The 18,517-nt window shown below is 64.9% G+C and overlaps 5 protein-coding genes across 6 annotated transcripts; 3 read left to right on the forward strand and 2 right to left on the reverse strand.

The window, feature by feature from the left end:
- Positions 1-638: 638 nt before the first annotated feature.
- Positions 639-3,913, reverse strand: RRP9 (ribosomal RNA processing 9, U3 small nucleolar RNA binding protein; the record flags this gene model as incomplete). Its single annotated transcript, XM_080350576.1, has 15 exons — positions 639-744; positions 837-910; positions 1,030-1,109; positions 1,214-1,359; positions 1,432-1,494; positions 1,685-1,819; positions 1,940-2,040; positions 2,136-2,228; positions 2,476-2,600; positions 2,806-2,938; positions 3,098-3,139; positions 3,249-3,328; positions 3,404-3,516; positions 3,631-3,713; positions 3,842-3,913. The coding sequence occupies 15 exons, from the start codon at positions 3,911-3,913 to the stop codon at positions 639-641; spliced, it is 1,446 nt and encodes a 481-aa protein (XP_080206702.1).
- A 2,193-nt stretch (positions 3,914-6,106) lies between these two features.
- On the forward strand, positions 6,107-8,484 carry NAA80 (N-alpha-acetyltransferase 80, NatH catalytic subunit; the record flags this gene model as incomplete). Its single annotated transcript, XM_080350577.1, is given in 4 exon segments — positions 6,107-6,167; positions 6,581-6,629; positions 6,631-6,677; positions 7,769-8,484. Coding segments are annotated over 4 exon segments (873 nt in total).
- Positions 8,485-9,246: 762 nt separating this feature from the next.
- On the forward strand, positions 9,247-11,080 carry HYAL3 (hyaluronidase 3; the record flags this gene model as incomplete). Its single annotated transcript, XM_080350579.1, is given in 5 exon segments — positions 9,247-9,321; positions 9,462-9,536; positions 9,540-10,436; positions 10,525-10,614; positions 10,727-11,080. Coding segments are annotated over 5 exon segments (1,491 nt in total).
- Positions 11,081-11,591: 511 nt separating this feature from the next.
- LSMEM2 (leucine rich single-pass membrane protein 2) lies at positions 11,592-13,390 on the forward strand (the record flags this gene model as incomplete). The annotated part of the gene is made up of 4 exons (XM_080350396.1): positions 11,592-11,613; positions 12,729-12,869; positions 12,953-13,162; positions 13,254-13,390. The coding sequence occupies 4 exons, from the start codon at positions 11,592-11,594 to the stop codon at positions 13,388-13,390; spliced, it is 510 nt and encodes a 169-aa protein (XP_080206522.1).
- Positions 13,391-13,686: 296 nt separating this feature from the next.
- Positions 13,687-17,616, reverse strand: IFRD2 (interferon related developmental regulator 2). Of its 2 annotated transcripts, XM_080350217.1 has the most exons (12): positions 17,577-17,616; positions 17,203-17,319; positions 16,978-17,062; positions 16,722-16,846; positions 16,468-16,625; positions 16,190-16,240; positions 15,677-15,846; positions 15,459-15,564; positions 15,081-15,218; positions 14,816-14,944; positions 14,633-14,728; positions 13,687-14,467 (listed from the first exon to the last, which is right to left on the reverse strand). In XM_080350217.1, exons 1-12 carry the CDS (start codon positions 17,602-17,604, stop codon positions 14,387-14,389), a joined length of 1,284 nt encoding a protein of 427 aa, XP_080206343.1. In that variant the 5' UTR covers positions 17,605-17,616; the 3' UTR covers positions 13,687-14,386. The 2 variants fall into 2 exon arrangements, with proteins under 2 accessions (XP_080206343.1, XP_080206342.1); XM_080350216.1 differs by having other exon boundaries at positions 14,633-14,944.
- Positions 17,617-18,517: the final 901 nt, after the last annotated feature.

Raw genomic sequence — 18,517 nt, forward strand, 5'->3', positions numbered from 1 at the left:
CGTGCCCCTGCCACATTACCCACCCACTGCCCTCGCCCCATCTTGCATCCAATTTCCCCTGTCACCCCCCCGTGCCAAATGTCACTCTTCCCCCAGCGCTTTGCACAGTTTCACCTTTTCCTCCTCGTTTTTGGCCCCAGGAAAGCTGCCAAGCGCTGCTGGGCTGGGCCCAAGCCCCTTCCATCCCTCCCCTTGCTGGCTGTGCTGCTTCTCACCCCTTTGTGGGAGACAGGGCAGGAGTGGGGCAAATGCCCACTGCCCCGCCAGCCCCTGCAGAGCCCGGGCCGGGGATTTGTTGGGGGGCTGGGTGTGAGTAACAGGACCCAAGTATTTGAGCCCAAGTTTTTAAGAGTAGATTTTTCTGTGAGCAAGAATGTGATTTTTTTTTTGGTAACTTATGTAAATAAAGTGGTTTTGTTTTTTAAAAAAGGACTCTTCCAAAGCTCAGGGCTGGCTGAATGTGAGGGAAGGCAGCATGCCCTCGCGTGGGGCAGACCCACACCACGTTACAGGGACCAGCAGGGTTGGGAGGCCACACAACACCCTCTGCTCATGTCCTGCTGGTCACAGGAAGGTCGTCACACAAAGGACACAGGGCGCAGCTCTAGAAACAAGATTTAATGACCCAGCTTCAGGGCCTAGGAAACATCAGGGGCTTTGGGGCTGGGGGCTGCAACCCTCTGCCTCAGAGGGATGATGCAGATGCTGTTCTTGGCTTCTTTGATTCTCCACCACCGTCCGAGCCTGTAGATGACAGAAATGGGGGTCACCCTTCACCAAGCCCCGTGGAGGGAGGGCCTGTGCCCCCAGGCAGGGCTGGGGAGGGGGGACGGTACCGGTGCTCCTGCCCAATGCCGGCCACCAGAAAGTCACCAGCTGCTGAGAACTTGAGGCTGTTGACAAAACCCACCTGGAAGGGACAAGGCAGAGTGAGGGACTCCTGCAGCTTTCTCCCGCTGCCCAGGGTCAGCCCCCAGTGAGGAACAACCCCCAGCCCAGCTACAGTATCCCCAACCTCCCCATCCATACCACGGGGATGTCGCAGAGGGGCTCCAGTTTCCGAAATCCCTCACCGCACTTCCAGAGCTTCACGCTAGCACTGTGGGAGCCTGGGATAGAGAGAGGAGACTACCATGAACCTTGACCCGCAGAAGGGAGCAGGACCGCCAACCCTGCACCGCCAAACCCCCGCTCCAAACCACCAGCCGCTCACCTGTAGCCACGAGGTCACTGTTGCGCAGAGCAGCCACTGCCGAGATCCAGTATGGCTGCTGCAGGCCCTCGGCATCCTGCATGCCATGTGCTTGCCTGGCCAGCGCCAGTGGCTTCTTCTTCGTCAGCCCCCACAGGGCTACGGAGCTGCCAGGGAAGGGAGGGGTGAGGGCCATGCGGGCAGTGCCTGCCCAGCCTAGGCCTCAGCCCAGCGCTCACCCGTCATCGGCGCCCGACACCATGTGCTCCTCGTTGATGAGCTGGATACAGTCAATGGAGCCCCTGTGAGGAGAAGAGCACTACCACCAGTTACAAGTGTGCCTTGGGATCCTATTTACAAACCTTATTTAGGGCCAATTGGGGCATCAGCATCCCCAGGTGCCGGCAGGCTCCCGTTGATGCTTGGTACCCGTACACCGCTGCCCCAGCTGGATACACCTGCCCACAACCGCCTCTCCCATCCCACACCTACTGGTGCCCAGAAAACACGAGCTGTGACTCCTCGGGAATCTTCCAGAGCCGCACGCTGCCGTCTCGTCCCCCTGCTGTCACACAGCAGTCCCGGCTCAGGCTGTCCAGCCCTGTGATGATGTCCTGGTGCCCAAACCTGGAGGGGAAGGTGGCAAAGACCTGCGGTGGGCAGAGCTCTCTGCTGCCTCACATCCCTCGGGACTGCCAGAGCGTCCCACGGCAGCAGGGTCAGCAGGGTGTCTTCCCCGGGTCTTACAGGGTCTCCATGTATGCATTCTCCGCCACACTCCAGACCTTGACAGAGCGGTCGTGGGAGCCACTGTACAGCTGGTACGTGCCCTTGCGGAAGGACAGGCCCTGTGGGCAGATGGACATGGGGGCAGCAGTGAGGGGTTCTGGGGAGGGCAGTACTGCCTGGCCCAACAGGCATTGTGGCTGATGCTCCAACTCACCGAGACGGCATCGCGGTGCCCAGTGAAGATGTGCAGGCGCTTGCATGTGGCTGTGTCCCAGATCATAATCAGCTTGTTCCTGTCTCCCGTGGCCTGGCAGAGAGCACAGGATGCCTGATACTTCTGCCTTGGGGACCCACAGCCTGCCCCAGCCTCTGCTCCTACCCCATGTGCTTCAGGGGATCCGAGGGACACACCTTTGACTCTGGCAGGGGGAGGGCCGGCTTTAAGCCAGTGAGGTACCTCTGGGCATGAGACATGCCAGGACCCCAAAAGGACATGTACTCCCCACAGCCACCTCTCCACCCCATGTGGCAGTGCCATTCCCCCCTCCTCGTACCAGGTACTTGCCGTCTGACGAGATGGCCATGCAGAGGACCTGGGACGCATGGCCCATGTGCTGCTCCTCAGTGCCCTTCTTCCCCCCAGGCACCACGCACAGCCTCTTCCCGCTCTCTACCTCCCCTGTGAGAAAGGCATCACTGTTACCGCCTGTGACCCCCCGACCACTCTGGAAAGCACCAATAAGCCTTCCACAGAGCCCAAAACGGTGCACATGCATGTCCTTGGAAGGACCAAGGCACTTCCATGGGCACTTGTGGTCCTGCTGCTGTAGGGTCCCTGCCAGGGTTCAGGCTGGGCAAATAGCCAGTTGCAGCCCCAAGGGAACACTTGCATTTGATGAGGGCACCATCCTTGGAAGCAGAAAAGATGAACCTGTCATCCGGAGAGATGACCAGGCAGGTGATGGGCAGCTGGTGGCCCCGCAGCACTCGGATGCTGGCAGGATCTGGAGGCTGCACCTGCAGGGAGAGCAGGGTGTGAGCTGGGCTGCCCCAGTCCCTTTCCCCAGCTAGAAGGGCCCTGTCCCGTAGCTGGCACCACAACTCAGGGCGCTGGCCGTGGCTGGTGTCCCCCAAAGCCAGCATTTAAGTCCAGCACCCCTGGCAACACGCACTTACATCTTTGGCGACCAGGCGCTGCAGCCGGCCTTTCTGCTCGAGCTGAGGAAGAAGCAGGAGGCTCAGTGAAGCCGGTCCTGGCCCTGCGGGACAGGGGCAGAGCCCACTGCCACCACTGGGGCAGAGCGGACGCGTCCGCCCCCCTGCTCACCACGTCCTCCTTCAGGCGGTCACCGATGAGATCCACCGGCTCTGTCTCCTCTTCCTCCTCGTCCACTGCTCGCTCCTCCTCTGTGGTGGACACGGGGCATGAGGGTCGGGCTCAGCGCCCGGGGCCGCCCCACCGGGGCACCGGGCGGGACTCACCGTACTGGCGGAGCTGCTCCAGGTACAGCTTGGCCAGGCGCAGCTTCTTCTCCTGCGGCGTCTCCTCCACCTCCTCCTCCGCCGCCTCCCGCCGACGCCGTCCCAATGACGCGCTGCGGGGACACGTGTGAGCACCGGCACCAGCACCGGCACCAGCACCGGCACCGGCACCCCCACCGGCACCAGCACCGGCACCCCCACCGGCACCCGCGCGGCGCAGCCCGTACCTCTCTGGCTCGGAGTCGCTGGACACCTCCTCGTCGACGGGCCGGCCGGCCGCCGCTCGTGGCCTCCCCTCGGCGCCCAGGACCTGCGGGACGAACCGCGGTGAAGAACGGGACGGGACAGGACGGAGACGGGCGCAAAGCAAGCCGCCGCGACAGCCGCCGGGACAGCCCCTCTTCGGCCCCCTCTCTGCGCCCCCGGCCCGGCCCTCACCGCCGCCCGCGGCCGCCGCCGTCCCGCCGCCCCGCGCGGGGCCTTGGCCCTCCTGCCTCCTGCCGCCGCCATGCTGCTGCTGCCACACGTGCTGCCCACCCCGCCCGCCTGCAGGCAGCCAGGCCACGCCCCCGCCCACATCTATTGGCTGTAGGCGACCAGGCCCCACCTCTCCTTCCCCGCTCCCGCTTCCTACCAGCGGGTCGCGCTGTCACTCGCTCTGGCCCCGCCCCTCAGCACTGAGCCCCGCCCTCTCCCCGCCCCCTGGGCGGGGCTCCTCCCACTGGGCGTGTCAGATGTCCATTCACTTACGCCGATGCCCCGGTCCAAGAGCCAAAGGCACTTCTTACCTTAAAGCTTTCTCTGGCATAGGTGTTCAGCCAAAGCTGGTGGGAATATCTCTCTTGCCAGCACTCCAAGTGCTGCTGCTGCTCTGATAATTCAGAGCCAACTCAGGCCACCTGCCTGTGGAGGAGCAAAAGCAGGGTGGGTGCTCAGAGAGGGGGTGCAGAGCTGGAGGTGCAGTCTGAAAGCACTGGGCAGAAAAGTCGCTGGCAAAGAAAAACGGTTCCCAGACACGTCTGGGTCAGGGGTCTGCGATGTGGCCCATGGTGGAGCCGGATGGTGAAAGCCCCAGGGCTGGGCTCCCCTTGGCACACAGGAAAGTCCACCTGTGGTGGGCTGGGGCATGAGGAGAAGGGGCTCTGGCAGCAGCCAGCAGGCAGGTGCCTGGTGAGGGAGGCATGGTGGGAAGGAGGGATGTTTCCTGCCTCTGTCCTTGCAGCAGGTGCTGAGGGGGCACCACTGAAGCAAGGGGTCACTGCCCGTGGGGGTCTTGTGCCAAGGTCAGACCTCCAAGATGTTCTGCAGCTCCTGGAAGCCAAGGTCACCAGCACCGGACACCAGCATTTCAACATATCATCCATTGCGGCCAGGGTCTGCAAGGTGGACAGAGTCTTGGGGGCAGCCCCGGTAGCCTGGTGGGGGCCAGCTGTGGCGATGCAGTGCCCAGAAAGGGGCCTGGGGGTTGGAAAGCTCCCCGTGGTTCTCCTTATGGCATACCTGGGCATAGACAGACTCCTCGGTGGCCTTCTGTGGAGGCAGGTGGAAGATGCTGCTGAAGCAGACTCGGAGGAGGCTGCTCTTGTCCTCCTCCTTAAGCAGCCTTGCTTTGCTGCAGGGACAGAGAGGTGCTCTTCAGACCCGGCCATGGGGAGGCAGACATGAGGTCCAGGTCCTGCACTTGAGTGTTGATCGGCAGTCACCTGAACGTGAGCCGGCGTGCGCCCAGGTGGCCAAAAAGGCCAACAGCAAGGATGAGGTGTGTCAGAAACAGTATGACCAGCAGGCCCAGGGCAGTAATCGACCCACTGTACTCAGCACTGGTGGGGCTGCACCTCAAATCCTGGGGTCGGTTTTGGGCCCTTCATGGCAAGACCTTGAGGTGCTGGAGCGAGTTCAGAGAAGGGCAATGGAGCTGGGGAAGGGTCTGGAGCACAAGGGTGATGGGAGCAGATGAGGGACCTGGGGTGGTTCAGCCTGGAGAACGGGAGGCTGAGGTGACAGGGACATTGAAGGAGGAGGCCGTTGGTCCTTAGGGAACTATAACTTTTGCAATACAGATGTGCAACAAGCATCATGTTTCCTGGAACTTCACACTTGCCATACAGGGGCTCATCTGCCCAGAAACGGGGTGATGGGGGGAAGGTTCCCGGTTGTAATAAATACCGGGAAGTTTAAGCAAGTGGCGCTCTCAATTAGAGGAAGGATCCTTAGAGTGCCTGGTGTGTTGCAATAAAGAACATCTCCTGCTTTTTAACACTTCCAAAATGGTGTTAAGGGGTTTTCTGTCTGATTTTTTGGTGTCAGAGGGGAGAACTTCTCGCTGTCTACAACGGCCTGAAAAGAAGTTGTAGCACGGAGGGGGTTGGTCTCTTCTCCCGAGTAACAAACGACAGGACAAAAGGAAATGGCCTCAAGTTATACCAGGGGAGGTTTAAGTTGGCTATGAGGAAACATTTATCCTCAGAAAGGGCTGTCGGGCAGTGGAACAGCTGCCCAGGGCAGGGCTGGAGTCAGCAGCGCGGGAGGGCTGGCAGCAGACGAGGCTCCAAGGGACAGCGGCGAGTGCCAGAGCTGGGTTAGCGGTTGAACGGGTAACGGCTGCAGCGGATGATCCCGGGGGTCTTTTCCCACAAAATCGGTTCCCGGACTCCCGCGGGGAACGCGGCTCCGGCCGCCAGGGGGCGCGGTGCGGGCGCCGAGATGCGGCGGCGGCGGAAGTGGCGGCGGCGGAAGTGGCGGCGGCGGCGGGGCCGGCACAGCGGTACGGGCGGGACGGGAGCGGGAGCGGGGAGAGGGGAGGGGAAACGGCGAGAGGGAGAGGGGGCGGTGGTGGGTCGGTGATGGGCCAGTAACGGTCGGTGGTGGTCACTGATTAGCCAGTTATTGTGAATGAAGGTAAATGATGGTCACTGATGGTCTGTGATGGTCAGTGATTGGTCAGGGATGGTCAGTGATTGGTCAGTGGTGGTCACTGATGGTCAGTGATTGTGAAAATGATGGTCAGTGCTTGTGAATGAAGGTGAATGATGGTCAGTGATTGGTCAGGGATGGTCAGTGATGGTCAGTGATTGGTCAATGATGGTCAGTGCTGGGATGGGGCCATGTGTTCGGCTGGTGCAGCCGTGGGCTGGGGGCAGGGATGTGCGAGGCCTTGGGCAGACGTGTCGTTCACAGTGGGGAAGCAGAACCAGGCGCTGTGGTTGGCCACGAGCCTGGGCTGCTTCCTGCTGCGCGGGCACCGCGGGCACTGGAGCCGGCAGCAGCGGGCAGGGTGAGTGAGAGCAGGGGAGTGAGGGCAGCGGGAGCGGCAGGCAGGGTGAGCAGCGGGCAGGGTGAGCAGCGGGCAGGGCAGGCAGGGTGAGCGGCGGGCAGGGCGGGCAGGGTGAGCAGCGGGCAGGGCAGGCAGGGTGAGCGGCGGGCAGGGCGGGCAGGGTGAGCGGCGGGCAGGGTGAGCAGCCCTGCACCCCAGCACGGGGGTTGGAGAGGGGCAGACATGGGAAACTGGTCACCAGAGTGGGTGAAGCTTGGCGGGGCGCTGCAGGCAGGAGGGCAGGCAGGAGGACAGGCATTACAGGGGCTTGCCCCCGCACTCAAGGCCCCCCTGAGTAGAGAGAGGGGTGCTGGCATGGTCCCAGCCGGGGGGACGGAAGGAAGAGCACCATCTGGCTGAGGGTGCTGGCAGCAGGGCCTGGGGTGCTGCCTGGCCTGTGAAGAGGGGAGCGCGGGCTGGGCTGGAGCTGGGGAGCTGACTTTGGGGGGCCCCCTGAGGGTGTGGGGTCAGAGCCAGGCCCTCCTCACTTGCAGCGGGAGAAGCAGGGCAGTTTGCTCAACTCCGCTGATAAGCCAGTGCAGTAGTTCCTTCTTCCCTCTGCCTGTGGCTTCTCCTGTGCAAGGGGAATGGCTGCTGGGCTGGGAGGGGGGTTCCCACTGCTCAGCAGTTGTGGCAGGGGCTCCTGGCCCCCTGAGCCCATGCACCGGAGCAGCATGGCAGGGTCTGCTCTGCTCCATGGTGCTGCAGCCCTGTCTCACAGGCTGGGGACATGTGTGACGAGCTGGCTGGTCTCAGATGAGTGCCCAGGTGGCAGAGGCCAGTGACAGCCCTGTGCCTCCTGCCCCTCCACTGGTTTCGCAGTGCCAGACCAACCTATGGATCTCATGGTGTGGGTGGCTGATCTGGCACCACGCAGCACTTCCCCATCACAGTGCCATCGTTCAACCTCGTACCCATCGCTAACCCCCGCGAACCCATCCAGCCATGCCACTGGGGAGCTGCGCCGGGGCTGGGGCTGGGCCAGCAGACACACACGTAGTCTGTGCCCCACCACCTCTAAGCTGTGGCCTCCTTGGTTTCTCATCAGTGAGAAGAAATGTCGGAGGAACTCAGCCTGGTCCCCTTGCACCAGAGGCCGGAGCTGCTGGAGGCCTGTGCCGAGCTGCTGCGCGAGGAGTGGGGCAAGAGCCGGGCGTCACGGCTGCACACACTCCAGCGCTCCTCGGATGCTTTCCCTGCCTGCCTGCTGTTGCTGCGGAGCCGGTGCCCCACTGAGGCCCCCACCGCCCACGACGGTCCCTGCCAGCTCGTGGGCCACGTCCGGCTCTCCCGTGTGGCCGGTCGTCCCCGTGACCTCTTTGTGGAGAGCGTGGTGGTGGCCCGGGCGCTGCGGGGCCAGGGCTACGGGCGGCAGCTGATGGAGGCCACAGAGCGGTGGGCACGGGCCCGGGGATTCAGCTGCCTGCACCTCACCACCCACGATAAGCAGCACTTCTACGCCCACCTGGGCTTTGTCCTGGGCGAGCCGGTGCAGAGTGTGGCCTTCCTCAGCCCTGCCATATCCGCCGGGGTGCTGCAGCTCTTTTCTGCTCCTCCTGGCACTGCCACCACCATCACCACCAGGCCAAGGGTGCTCTCCGCCCCCCCTCCTCCCCTCCCACCCCCAGCCGCCCCCCCGCCACCCCCTCCACCAACTGTGGTGTGGGCAAGGGGAGTTCTGGCCGAGAGCGTCGGGGAGAACCTCCTGGAGACCCCCCACCGTGACGCCAAAGGGCTGCCCATCTTCTGGATGAAGAAGGACATCTGAGGGGCTGGGGCCCCAGGCTGGTGATTAAAAGCAAGTGTGGGCAGGAGCTGCCTGCCCTGGTGCTGCCTGCCTGACATTCTTCAGGGCTGGCACCAGCTCCCGCAGCCTTCCTGTTTTGTCCTGGGGTGTCAGTGTGGATGTGGTCCCCGCACCCTGCCCTGCCATGCCAGCTGCGCTCCTGCCAGACCCCTGGCTGGCCCGGCCAGGTCCTCACTGTGGGGCAGCTGGGGCTGACAGCATGCTGTGTCTGCCGGTGTGACTCCTGCTCTCTCCACTGAGCAGCCTGGGGAAACTGAGGCACGCGATGGCTGGAGGGGCGCTGGAGGAGCGGGGCAGTTGCAGGGTGTCCTGCCTCGCACTGCGAGGGGGACAGGCAGCCCAGCCCCCTCGAGGCAGCCGGCAAGGGCTGGAGTCACGGTAGCAGGAGCGGGAAGGTCAGGGAGAGCGCCCGGGCCCGGCGCCGGGGGATTAGCACCGTCCTTGCGGCGTCAGGCGGCCCCGGCCCGGGCAGGTGGCCAGCACCAGGCAGGGGCACCCAGCCCCCTCTGGCCCTGCCTGCGCTGAGGGGACAGAGCTGCCCCTTTGACTCCACCATGCCAGCCAGGGGCTCAGGCCCTCAGCAGGACTCCCAGCCTGGCTCAGCCCTGCTACAAAATGGGAAAAAGGCGGTTGCGGTGTCTCTGCTATGGGCAGCGCTGGGAGCCGGCGGGGAAGCCAAGGCGCCAGGGCTGGCAGTTTGCAGTGCCGCAGCAGAGCCGTGCCATGGCTGCGGTAGTGCAGGCGGGGACTTTGGGCACCAGGGTGCAGCAGGCAGAGGTGCCCACCGGCAGCCCTGAGGCAGGAGGTGTCTGAAAACTCCAAATTTGTTCACTCCCGTCAGATTTTTGGGGTGGGCAGCATGTGCCTGTGGGGCAGCCCAGTCCCTGTGGCCGATCCCTGCCCAGCACATGCTAGGGCGGTAGTGCCAACACAACCAGGGTGCCCGGTGCACCCTGCCACCTCACCCTGCCGCTCTCCTTTCCCCACAGGGTGCTGGCCCCACAGGCAGCTGGTGACGCAGGATGGTGCAGGTGCTGTGGGCCTGCCTGGCGCTGGTCTTGGCCAGCGGGGAGAGCCCGGCTCCAGAGCCCCTGGCAGGTGGACAGCCCTTTGCCGTGGTGTGGAACGTCCCCACTGGCCGCTGCCAGCGCCGATTCGGTGTGGGGCTGCCCCTTGGCGACTACGGCATCGTAGAGAACCGGGATGGCCGCTTCACCGGCCAGAACATCACCATCTTCTACAAGAACAAGTTTGGGCTGTACCCCTACCTGTCACAGCAGGGTGTCTCCCACAATGGGGGCATCCCTCAGCGCGTCCCCCTCGGCGCCCACCTCGCCAGGGTGGCTGGGGACATCCGCCGCCTCCTCCGCCCTGCTTTCCGCGGGCTGGCCGTGGTGGACTGGGAGGAGTGGAGGCCCCTCTGGGCCCAGAACTGGGGGTCCAAGCGGATTTACCGGGTGGCCTCGGAGCGGTGGGTGCAGGACCGGCACGGCCTGCTGCCGGTGCGGCGGCAGCTCCGGCTGGCCCGGCAGGAGTTTGAGCAGGCAGCGCAGGCTCTGATGGAGGAGACGCTTCTGCTGGGCCGGACCCTGCGCCCGGGGGGGCTCTGGGGTTTCTACCGCTTCCCTGACTGCCTCAACAGCAACTGGGCCAAGGACACCAACTACACTGGCCAGTGTCGGCCAGCAGAGGTGCAGCGCAACAACCAGCTGGGCTGGCTCTGGGCTGCCTCGGCCGCCCTCTACCCCAGCATCTACCTGCCGCTGGCGCTGCCGCCCGCCCTGCGCCGCCGCTACGTGCACCACCGGCTGCGTGAGGCCCTGCGCGTGGCTGCCTTCGGGGTGCAGGGCCCCCTGCCCGTGGTCGCGTACTCCCGCCTCTCCTTCCGCCGCTCGCGCCGATTCCTGGAGCGGGTAAGCACTGCAAGTGTGCCAGAGTCCCACTGGGCGCTGGGGACAGCCTGTGTCTCCTCCAGCCCTGTCGCGTCTCTCTCCCCGTCAGGCTGACCTGGTGCACACCATTGGGGAGAGCGCAGCGCTGGGTGCAGCTGGACTCGTGCTCTGGGGAGACATGTCGTACTCCCGCTCGGCTGTGAGTATGGTCCCTCGCTGCGCTGCAGTTGCCATGCGGTGGTGGTGGCACGGGCATGGGGCAGCCACATGCCCTGCGCCAGGGCAGGTTCTCACCAGTGCTTCCCCACAAGGAGAGCTGTGCCAGCCTGCGCCACTACCTCGTGTCCACCCTGGGTCCCTACGTGGCCAACGTGACGGCAGCCACCCAGGAGTGCAGCTACGGGCAGTGCCACGGGCACGGGCGCTGTGTGCGCCGGCATCCCCAGCAGCTGGACAGCCTCCTGCACCTCGGCATCAGCGCCAGCCCGCCAGCAGCGTTCCGCTGCCACTGCTACCGCGGCTGGGCTGGCAAGGGCTGTGCTCGGCGGGTTCAGCCCAGCCCTGCCACCTCCTGCCTGGCACCCACCCATGCTCATGGCTTCTACAGGCACAGTGACCTCCCGCCCTCCGATACCTGTCCACCACGAGGCATGTGGGGCTGGTGACCAGGGCTGGGGACTGCTGCAGTTCCCTACCCTGGCAGCGATGCTGCCTGGAGCTTCCTGTGGTCTCATTAACTTAAATAAATCCTCCTGGTACAACTGGCATGGTCCTTGTGGGCAAAGCTGGGAGGGCTGCAGGCTGGGAGCAATCGCTGTTGCTGCTGAGAGGCAGCAAAGAGCCCAGTTTGGCTCTGGACGGGCCCACTGGTGCCTTGGTTGCCCTGCACAGGCTCTGACTTGATCCCACGGTGGGCTGACAGTTCCTTTACCCTGGGAAGGGGCCATGGGGCACTACCACAGGCTGCTGTCCCTTTGCCACACTGGCACTGTGCTGCCAGCAGCCCTGACCATGCTGCTGGGCCACCCTCCCCATGGTTATTTTTATCCCCTCCCAACTGTGTTTCTCACTGTCCTATTTTAAGCGGTGCAGTTGGCGCACCGGGAACCCAGTGCCCAGCTCTCGGGGGCCCCGCACTGCCTCGCTGCCCGCTCACACTGCCCGGGCACGGGAGCCATGCCCAGGGAGGCTGGAGAAGGTAGGCTGGGGGGCTGGTGGGGGCCCTGGCACCCTGGGGGGCACCGTGGGGCACAGAGCCACGGGGTTGGGATGCGAGCAGTGGCCAAACGCTGCCCTCCACTGTGGGGGCTGCGGGCAGAGCTGCCTGCCTGGGGAAGAAGAAGGTCCTGGGGGGGCTGCAGGTGCAGGGCAGCAGGGTTTGGGGAGGGGGCAGGCAGCTGGCTGGCACACCCCCCCCCCCCACATCAAACTTTCATGAGCAGCTGTGCCCTGCAGCTGGGGGGGGAATTGGCTGCAGGGGTTATGGGGGTACCCATGGGCCTGTCCCCAGCCAAAGGCAGAGCCCTGGGGAGAGGCTGGGGGGGACCCTGGGCACCATCTGAGCCCCCCAGCACTGATGCCTGCCAACCTAGCTGTCGGCACGCACCGCCCTGACAGCAGCGGCACAGCGCCCTGTGACACACCACTGGCCCTGGGAGGGACTGGGAGCGGGCACCGTGCCACCCTGCCCTGCTCCACCATGGGCACAGCGCCGGGGCCCTGCCCACTGCTCAAAAATGCACTAATACCCAGAAAAAAAACCCCTTCCCTCTACCCCAGCGTGGGCATGGTCGCTTCCCAAGATGGTGCTTGTCCCCCCTCACTCCCATGGGGGATGTGTTCACTTGGGTAGGGGGCACCAGGACCCCTTGGCACAGCACACACACCCAATCTTCATCCGTGCACCCCTAAGCATGGTGCCCACAGTGCACACCAGGCTGTATCCTGGCTGGTCTGGCTCTGCCCTGCCCGCTGGCCCAGGGGAGTCCCTGCTGGTCCTGCAGTGCCTGGGCTACCCGGGCTGCAGGGTTGGCACGTTCCTGCCTTCAAGCCAGGGCCAGATTCCAGCCCCACTAACGAGGCTCTGGGATCATGGCCACCAGGCACCCGCTAACTGCTCCGATGACAGCACTAGGGCCTGGGGGACACAGCCAATGCTTGCCCGCCTGTAGCCACGGGGCTGTGCCAAGGGAACACCGCTGCTGGCTGCCCGCCCTGGCACAGCACCATGCTGGTGTCACAGCTGGGGTCACCTCCAGGAGGGGAATGGTCCCCACAGGGCCCCCGCTCACCCTCTGCCTTTGCTCCTGGCAGACAGCATGGGACGGACTGAGAGTGCTGTGGCAGCAGAGCCTGGGGACCCCGACGGTGGTGAGCCCGGAGCAATCAGCCTGCACCCCGTGGAGTCCATCAGCGACCTGCACTGGGCCTCGGGCGGGCACAAAGGTGCCGAGGGTGAGAGCGGGGAGCGGGGAGGTTGTGCCAGCCCTGGCAGTGCCACCAGCTGGGCTCTGACCTCTTCTCTCCCCTGCTTGCAGACAACAGCTCGGCTCCCTCCAGCAGCCTGCGCCGGCCCCCGCCTCGCCCTGCACCCCTCAGCCCCCCAGTGCTCCTGCCCACCCTGCGCCCCGTGCCCCCCGCCGGCCCCTGCCCCTGCCTCGGTCCTGGCCACCCCCTGCTCCTGGCCCTGCTGGGACTCCTGGCACTCGCCAGCCTGGTCCTGGCCACACTGGCCATCTACCTGAGTGGTACGTGGCACTGGGCAAGGTGGGGGGGGCCTGGGGGCTTCGGGAGGGCCAAGCCGCCCGTCCCCAGCGTGTCCCCATCCTGTCCCTGCAGTCTTGCAGAGCCAGTCGGTGCGGGCGCTGGCCCAGTGGCTGCGGAGCCAGGAAGAGGCCGTGCGGCAGCTGCGGGCAGCCAGCGGGCAGCTCTGGGCTCGCCTCAATACCAGCATCGAGCCCGGCGGGCATCGCTGAGCTGCTCCCAGCACCAGCATGGGAAACGGGACACGATGGGAAGGGGCACCGAAGGGCAGGAGGGGGGAGTTGGCGGCCCTACCACCCCGCAGCCTGCTCAGACCTGGCAGCATCACCCCATGGGGTGCAGGGGACAGTGGGGGAAATGCTGGCCCCCACCCCAGGCTGCAAGAAAAAGGGACGGGGCTGGAAGGACCAGCACCTGCCCCAGTGACAGCCCTTCCTCTTCACAACAAGGAAAGAAGGCACCCTCCAATTAGTCTTTTAATTACCTCCTGTAATCAAAGTCTTATAAAATCACCACCATAGGTACATTCCTGGGGTGACAGGCACTCCTGGCCAGCGTGGCCCCATGCTCACCTGGGCAGCGGCCCCTGAGGCTGCATGGGGAGCACCAAGACTCACCTGGTGTGCCACCCCCTCATAACTAATTTCCCCACAAGAGGACAATTTCATATAAAGCATTTGGCTGGAAAAGGGCTCAGGGTGGGCAGCCGGTAGGGCTGGGCAGCACCTGTCACCCTGCGCTGCCCTGCCAACACCCCTGCATGCCCAGCGTGGCGGGGGGAGCGCTCCTGCCACCGGCAAGGACAGCAGGGCCAGCTGCCCCGCAGCCCTGCACAGCTCTGCCCTCCCACCCAGCCCTTCAGCCTGTGCCAGGCCACCCCAGTGCCCCGCAGCACGAGGGAGGGGGGATACGAGCCCTGCCGCCGAAAGGGGCTGCAGGAGCCCTGTGAGATCCCTCCCGCCGTGCCCCGGGGAGCCCCAGGTGCAGAGCAGGCACGCAGCAGCACACGACCACCTCCTCCCTGCTCTTCTTTTATCCTTATTTTTTGGTTAAAAAAATAAAAGAGGGGGCAGCCCCCAGCGGGGCAGCTCCAGGCATTAAATACTCTGCTGTACATGAATAAAAGCCCGAGGGGGCTGGGGGCACTTGCCCCTCACAGTGGTGGGTCTGCAGTCCTCGTGGGCCGGGGGCTGTGCCCCCTCCACCCGTCACAGCACGTCTGCCCGCTTGTCCCGCACCCGGCTCCGGGCTTTGGTGCGGGCTTTGAAGGCAGCCGAGTTGTAGAGGTGCTGGGAGGGGAGTGAAGGAGAGATGGGTTAGCAGGTGCCCCTCCGCTCACCCTCGCACCGGTGCGCACCATGCTCAGGGCTCCATGGTCACAGGCAGGTGCTTGGCTGGAGCCCACAGCAGCACAGGAGGGGACTGAGGGCACAAATCTGGGTGGGGGCACCCACCTTCTCGAAGCGTGAAACCTTGCTGGCTTTCAGAGCAGCCGCATCCAGCACCAAGGGGGGCCCAAGGCCAAAGATCTCCCGCAGGAGCTCATTGTTCTGTGGAAGCAGGGGCCTGTCAGCACCCACCAGCACCAGCCCAGCACCACCCACCAGCACCACCCTGTGCGGCTGCCTGGCCCCTACCTGGAGGTGGTGGCGGATGCCAGAGCCCAGCACCTCTTTAAAGGCTTGGTAGGTCCGCTGGCGTGCCCAGCTGTCCAGGTACATGCACTCCAGGCCAAATCGGATGGTCTCCTCCTGGTATTCCCCAGTCTGAGAAGAGAGAGGGGCATCAGCAACAACTTGGGTGCCAGCCCAGCGCATCCCCCAGCTCCCACAGAGTGCGGTAAATCGCCAGGCAGCTGCCACATGGTCGCAGGCTCGGCAGGGCACTGTCAGCCTCCAGTACCTCAATGAAGCGCAAGATGTCCCGGAAGATGGAGCGCTGCTTCCGTCGGTCCGTTTTGGCTCGGTACTTGTTGCTCTCAGTAGCCAGCACCTTAAGCTGGGCACGTAGGAACTCTGTATCTTGGTGGCCCAAGTCCTCCTGTCCAAAAAGCAAGGGGTTCCGGGGGGGATGCAGTTCCAGGCACTGCCCACCACTGCCAGCACCAGGACAGGGCTGGGTGATCACCAAGGCCAGCGTCTCTGCCTGGGCACCTGCTGGTGACACCAGCCTGGAGTGTCCCAACACCCCCAGTGCCAGCTCAGCCAGGCCACAGGGAGGATGCCTGTGCCCACAGCTCCCTGACGCTCTGCCGCCCACCGCCGCAGCACCCTGCCGTACCTCCATGTCCTGGGCCAGCTCAAAGACCAGCGCAATGGTTTCCCCAGCCAAGATGCGCAGAGCAACGCTGCTGCTGGACAGCAGTGGTGGCAGCTTCAGCCAGCGACTGGGGCAGGAAAGCAGGGCAGTCACGGGGGGCCAGGTGCCACCCCAGAGGCTGCCCTGTCTGCAGCCAGCTGCCCCAAACCAGCCCCCACATCCCACCATGCCCCACTCACTTGTCCAAGATGCTCTTAATGTGAGAGGGGGGACAGATGGTGAGGAGCAGGGACCATGACTGGAGCGCACTGCAGTGCAGAGGGCCATGCTGGGTGGGTGCAGAGCTCCCCTCACCTGTGCTGGCAGGGCTGAAGATGCCTTCCAAGCAGGACAGGCATGAGATCAGGTCCTGGAGTAGGGAAACCCACCCATCAGGCCACAACTGCCAGGAACATACCAAAGCAAAGGCACGCACTGTGCACCAAAGGGGATCCACCCTGCCCAGGGGCACCATGAGCTCCCCTCAGCAGGAGGGTCCCCTCCACCTGGGACACCCCATCTTTGCAAGGCAGGTTTCCCTCCCCCAGCTCAGCTTCATGCTGCCCAGGGAATGGACCCGACCTGTGACTGATGTCCCCACGCCCCTTCCCCAGCTCAGCTCCAAGCTGCCCTGGCACTGTGGGCCAAGGGGGGCATGGCAGCCCCAAGGGTACCCTCCAGCGGGGGTACAGGCAACACACGGGCTTAGTTACCTCGAGGTCAGCAGCAGCAATGTAGCAACACATGCCCAGGGCCGTGGCACACTGGCAAGAGATGTGGGGAAAAGGCAGTTGGAGGAGGCAGTGCCAGGTCAGACCCAGCGCCCAGCCAAGGGGAGGCAGGGTTAGGGTGCCCCTGCTTTACCCCACTGCTCCCCAGAGCACCCAATCCTGCAGCCCACCCACGACTGCAGGGCTCTCCTGGCATCACCTGGGCTCCCCCCACCACTGATATGTCCCTCACGCCCAGGAGGAAAGGGACCAGGCCTTACGCTCTGCCGTGCACCGGGGCTGGCCACGCGGTCTGTCAGGACACTGACGAGCAGGGGCTTCAGGCTACGAAACACCTCTTCCCCCTCCGGACCAGAGCCCATCTGGAGGCAGAGGAGGGTGAGGACTGTTCCTGCCAGCGCCTGTTCCTCCCCCTTACCTGCGGGCAGCACGAGACCTCCCTCAGACACTGGTCTGAGAGACCTCCCTCATGCACCGGTCTGCCAGCCCTGCCACCCCCAGCCTGTGCCCAGACCTTTCTTGAGACACTTCTCCAGCGAGTCGGTGAGCGTGAGGCGGCGCTCCAGCAGGAACTCGGAGAGGGTTTTGGAGGAGAAGGCGAGGCGCAGGCTCTGCAGTGCCGCCTGCCGCGTCTTGGCGCTGCGAGAGACAGCGGGAGGTCACAGGGTGGGGTGGCCCGGGCCGGGGCACGGCCCTGGCTGCGGCCGGCAGCGCCGGCGGGACGAGCAGCGCGCCAGGCGGGCCCGCGGAGGGTGAGAGCCGCCGCTCACCTCTTGTCCAGCAGGCTGTCCATGTGCTCCTTCAGCCTGTCCTCTGCCTCCTCCTCCTGGCCCTGCTCACATGCTGCCTCGCTCCCTGCCGGGGTGGCACCCACGTCACGGGGGTGCCCGGGCACGAAGGCGGCGGGACAGCGGGTGGGGGACCCAGCAGCGGCACCGCCACCCCTAGGGGGACACTGCGGGGGACGGTGGAGAGGGGCAGCCCGCGGGGCTCACCTGCGCCCTCTTCGGCGGGGCTGGCCCCCTCGCTGGCGCTGCTGCAGTGGCTCAGCACCTCGCTGCCGGCTTCCTCCTCGCTGGCGGGCGAGCCCGCTCGGGCGCTGCCGGGACCACCTGCGCGGAGAGCCGGGGACAGGTCGCTGTCAGCGCGGCCCCGGCCGCACGGGGGCCACCGAGGCCTGTGCGGGCCACGGGGCCTCTGCCACCACCCGCGCCCCGCTGCCGGGAGGGGACGGCAGGGCGGCCCGGCCAGGTGGCCCCCGCAGCCCCGTCGCCCCGCGGCTCCCAGGGGCCCGCCCGGCCCCGCCGCTCCCAGCCGCGCTCCCGGTCCGCCGCCTTCCCGCCCCGCCCCGCGCCCGGACCCCACTCACGCCGCGCGGCTCGGCGTGAGCGCGGCATGGCCGGCGCGCGCGGACCCCGCGCCCCGCCCCGTGGGGAGGCCCCGCCTCTGGCCCCGCCCACGAGCCCGCCCCCTCGCCCCGCCGCGCGGCCCCCTGGGAGCGCCCGCCGCCGGCTGCGCGTGTGTCCTGCAGGGGGCGCGCTGAGCCGAGCCGGGACTGCGGGTGTCGCTGTGCCCCTGGCCCTGTGCCTGTCCCTGGCCCTGTGCCCCTGGCCCTGTGCCCCTGACTCTGTGCCCCACTCCCTGTACCCCTGCCCTGTACCCTGGTCCTGGCTTGTGCCCCTGGCCCAGTGTTCCTGTGCCTGTGCCCCTGTCCCTACCCAAATCCTAGCTCCTGCCTGCATCTTTGCCCCTGTGCCTTCACAAATCCCTGCCTGTGCCCCTGTCCTGTCCTTATTTCCACCCCCACCCTGCCCCTATCAATTTTTCTGCCCGTCACTGCCCCTGCCTGCATCTCACTAGGAAAATCTCATTCCCTAATTAGTCTTTATAGTATAGTACCAATTAGTCTTTATAGTATGAAATGGTGTGAACTTTTCTTAAGATATATGTTTCTATATTTTCTTAAGATATATATTTCTGTATTTTCTAGATATATATTTCTACAGTTTATGCTGTATAGTTAGGATTCAGTAGGCATGGCTACAGGACCTCAGGTCATTGGGAGGAGGAGGAGGCGGAGAGCCCCACCATGAAGGAGGAAGGCTCTGCTCTGAGATAAGGCCAGCACCCCAGCCCCTCCGACAGCTCCCTGAGACCTGGCCTCACAGATAAGAACCTGTAGTGAGACCGACTGTAGTGATGTCTGGATGAGGAAACAAGGGTGACAAGTACCATGGAGCTGCAATGGCCTTGCAAAGCAAGTGGGGGGGTAAATGGGGATTAGTTGAACCTTTCTGTGCCCCAACACTC

This window comes from Nesoenas mayeri (genome assembly GCF_963082525.1).
Source record: "Nesoenas mayeri genome assembly, chromosome: 10".
Lineage (NCBI taxonomy): Eukaryota > Metazoa > Chordata > Aves > Columbiformes > Columbidae > Nesoenas > Nesoenas mayeri.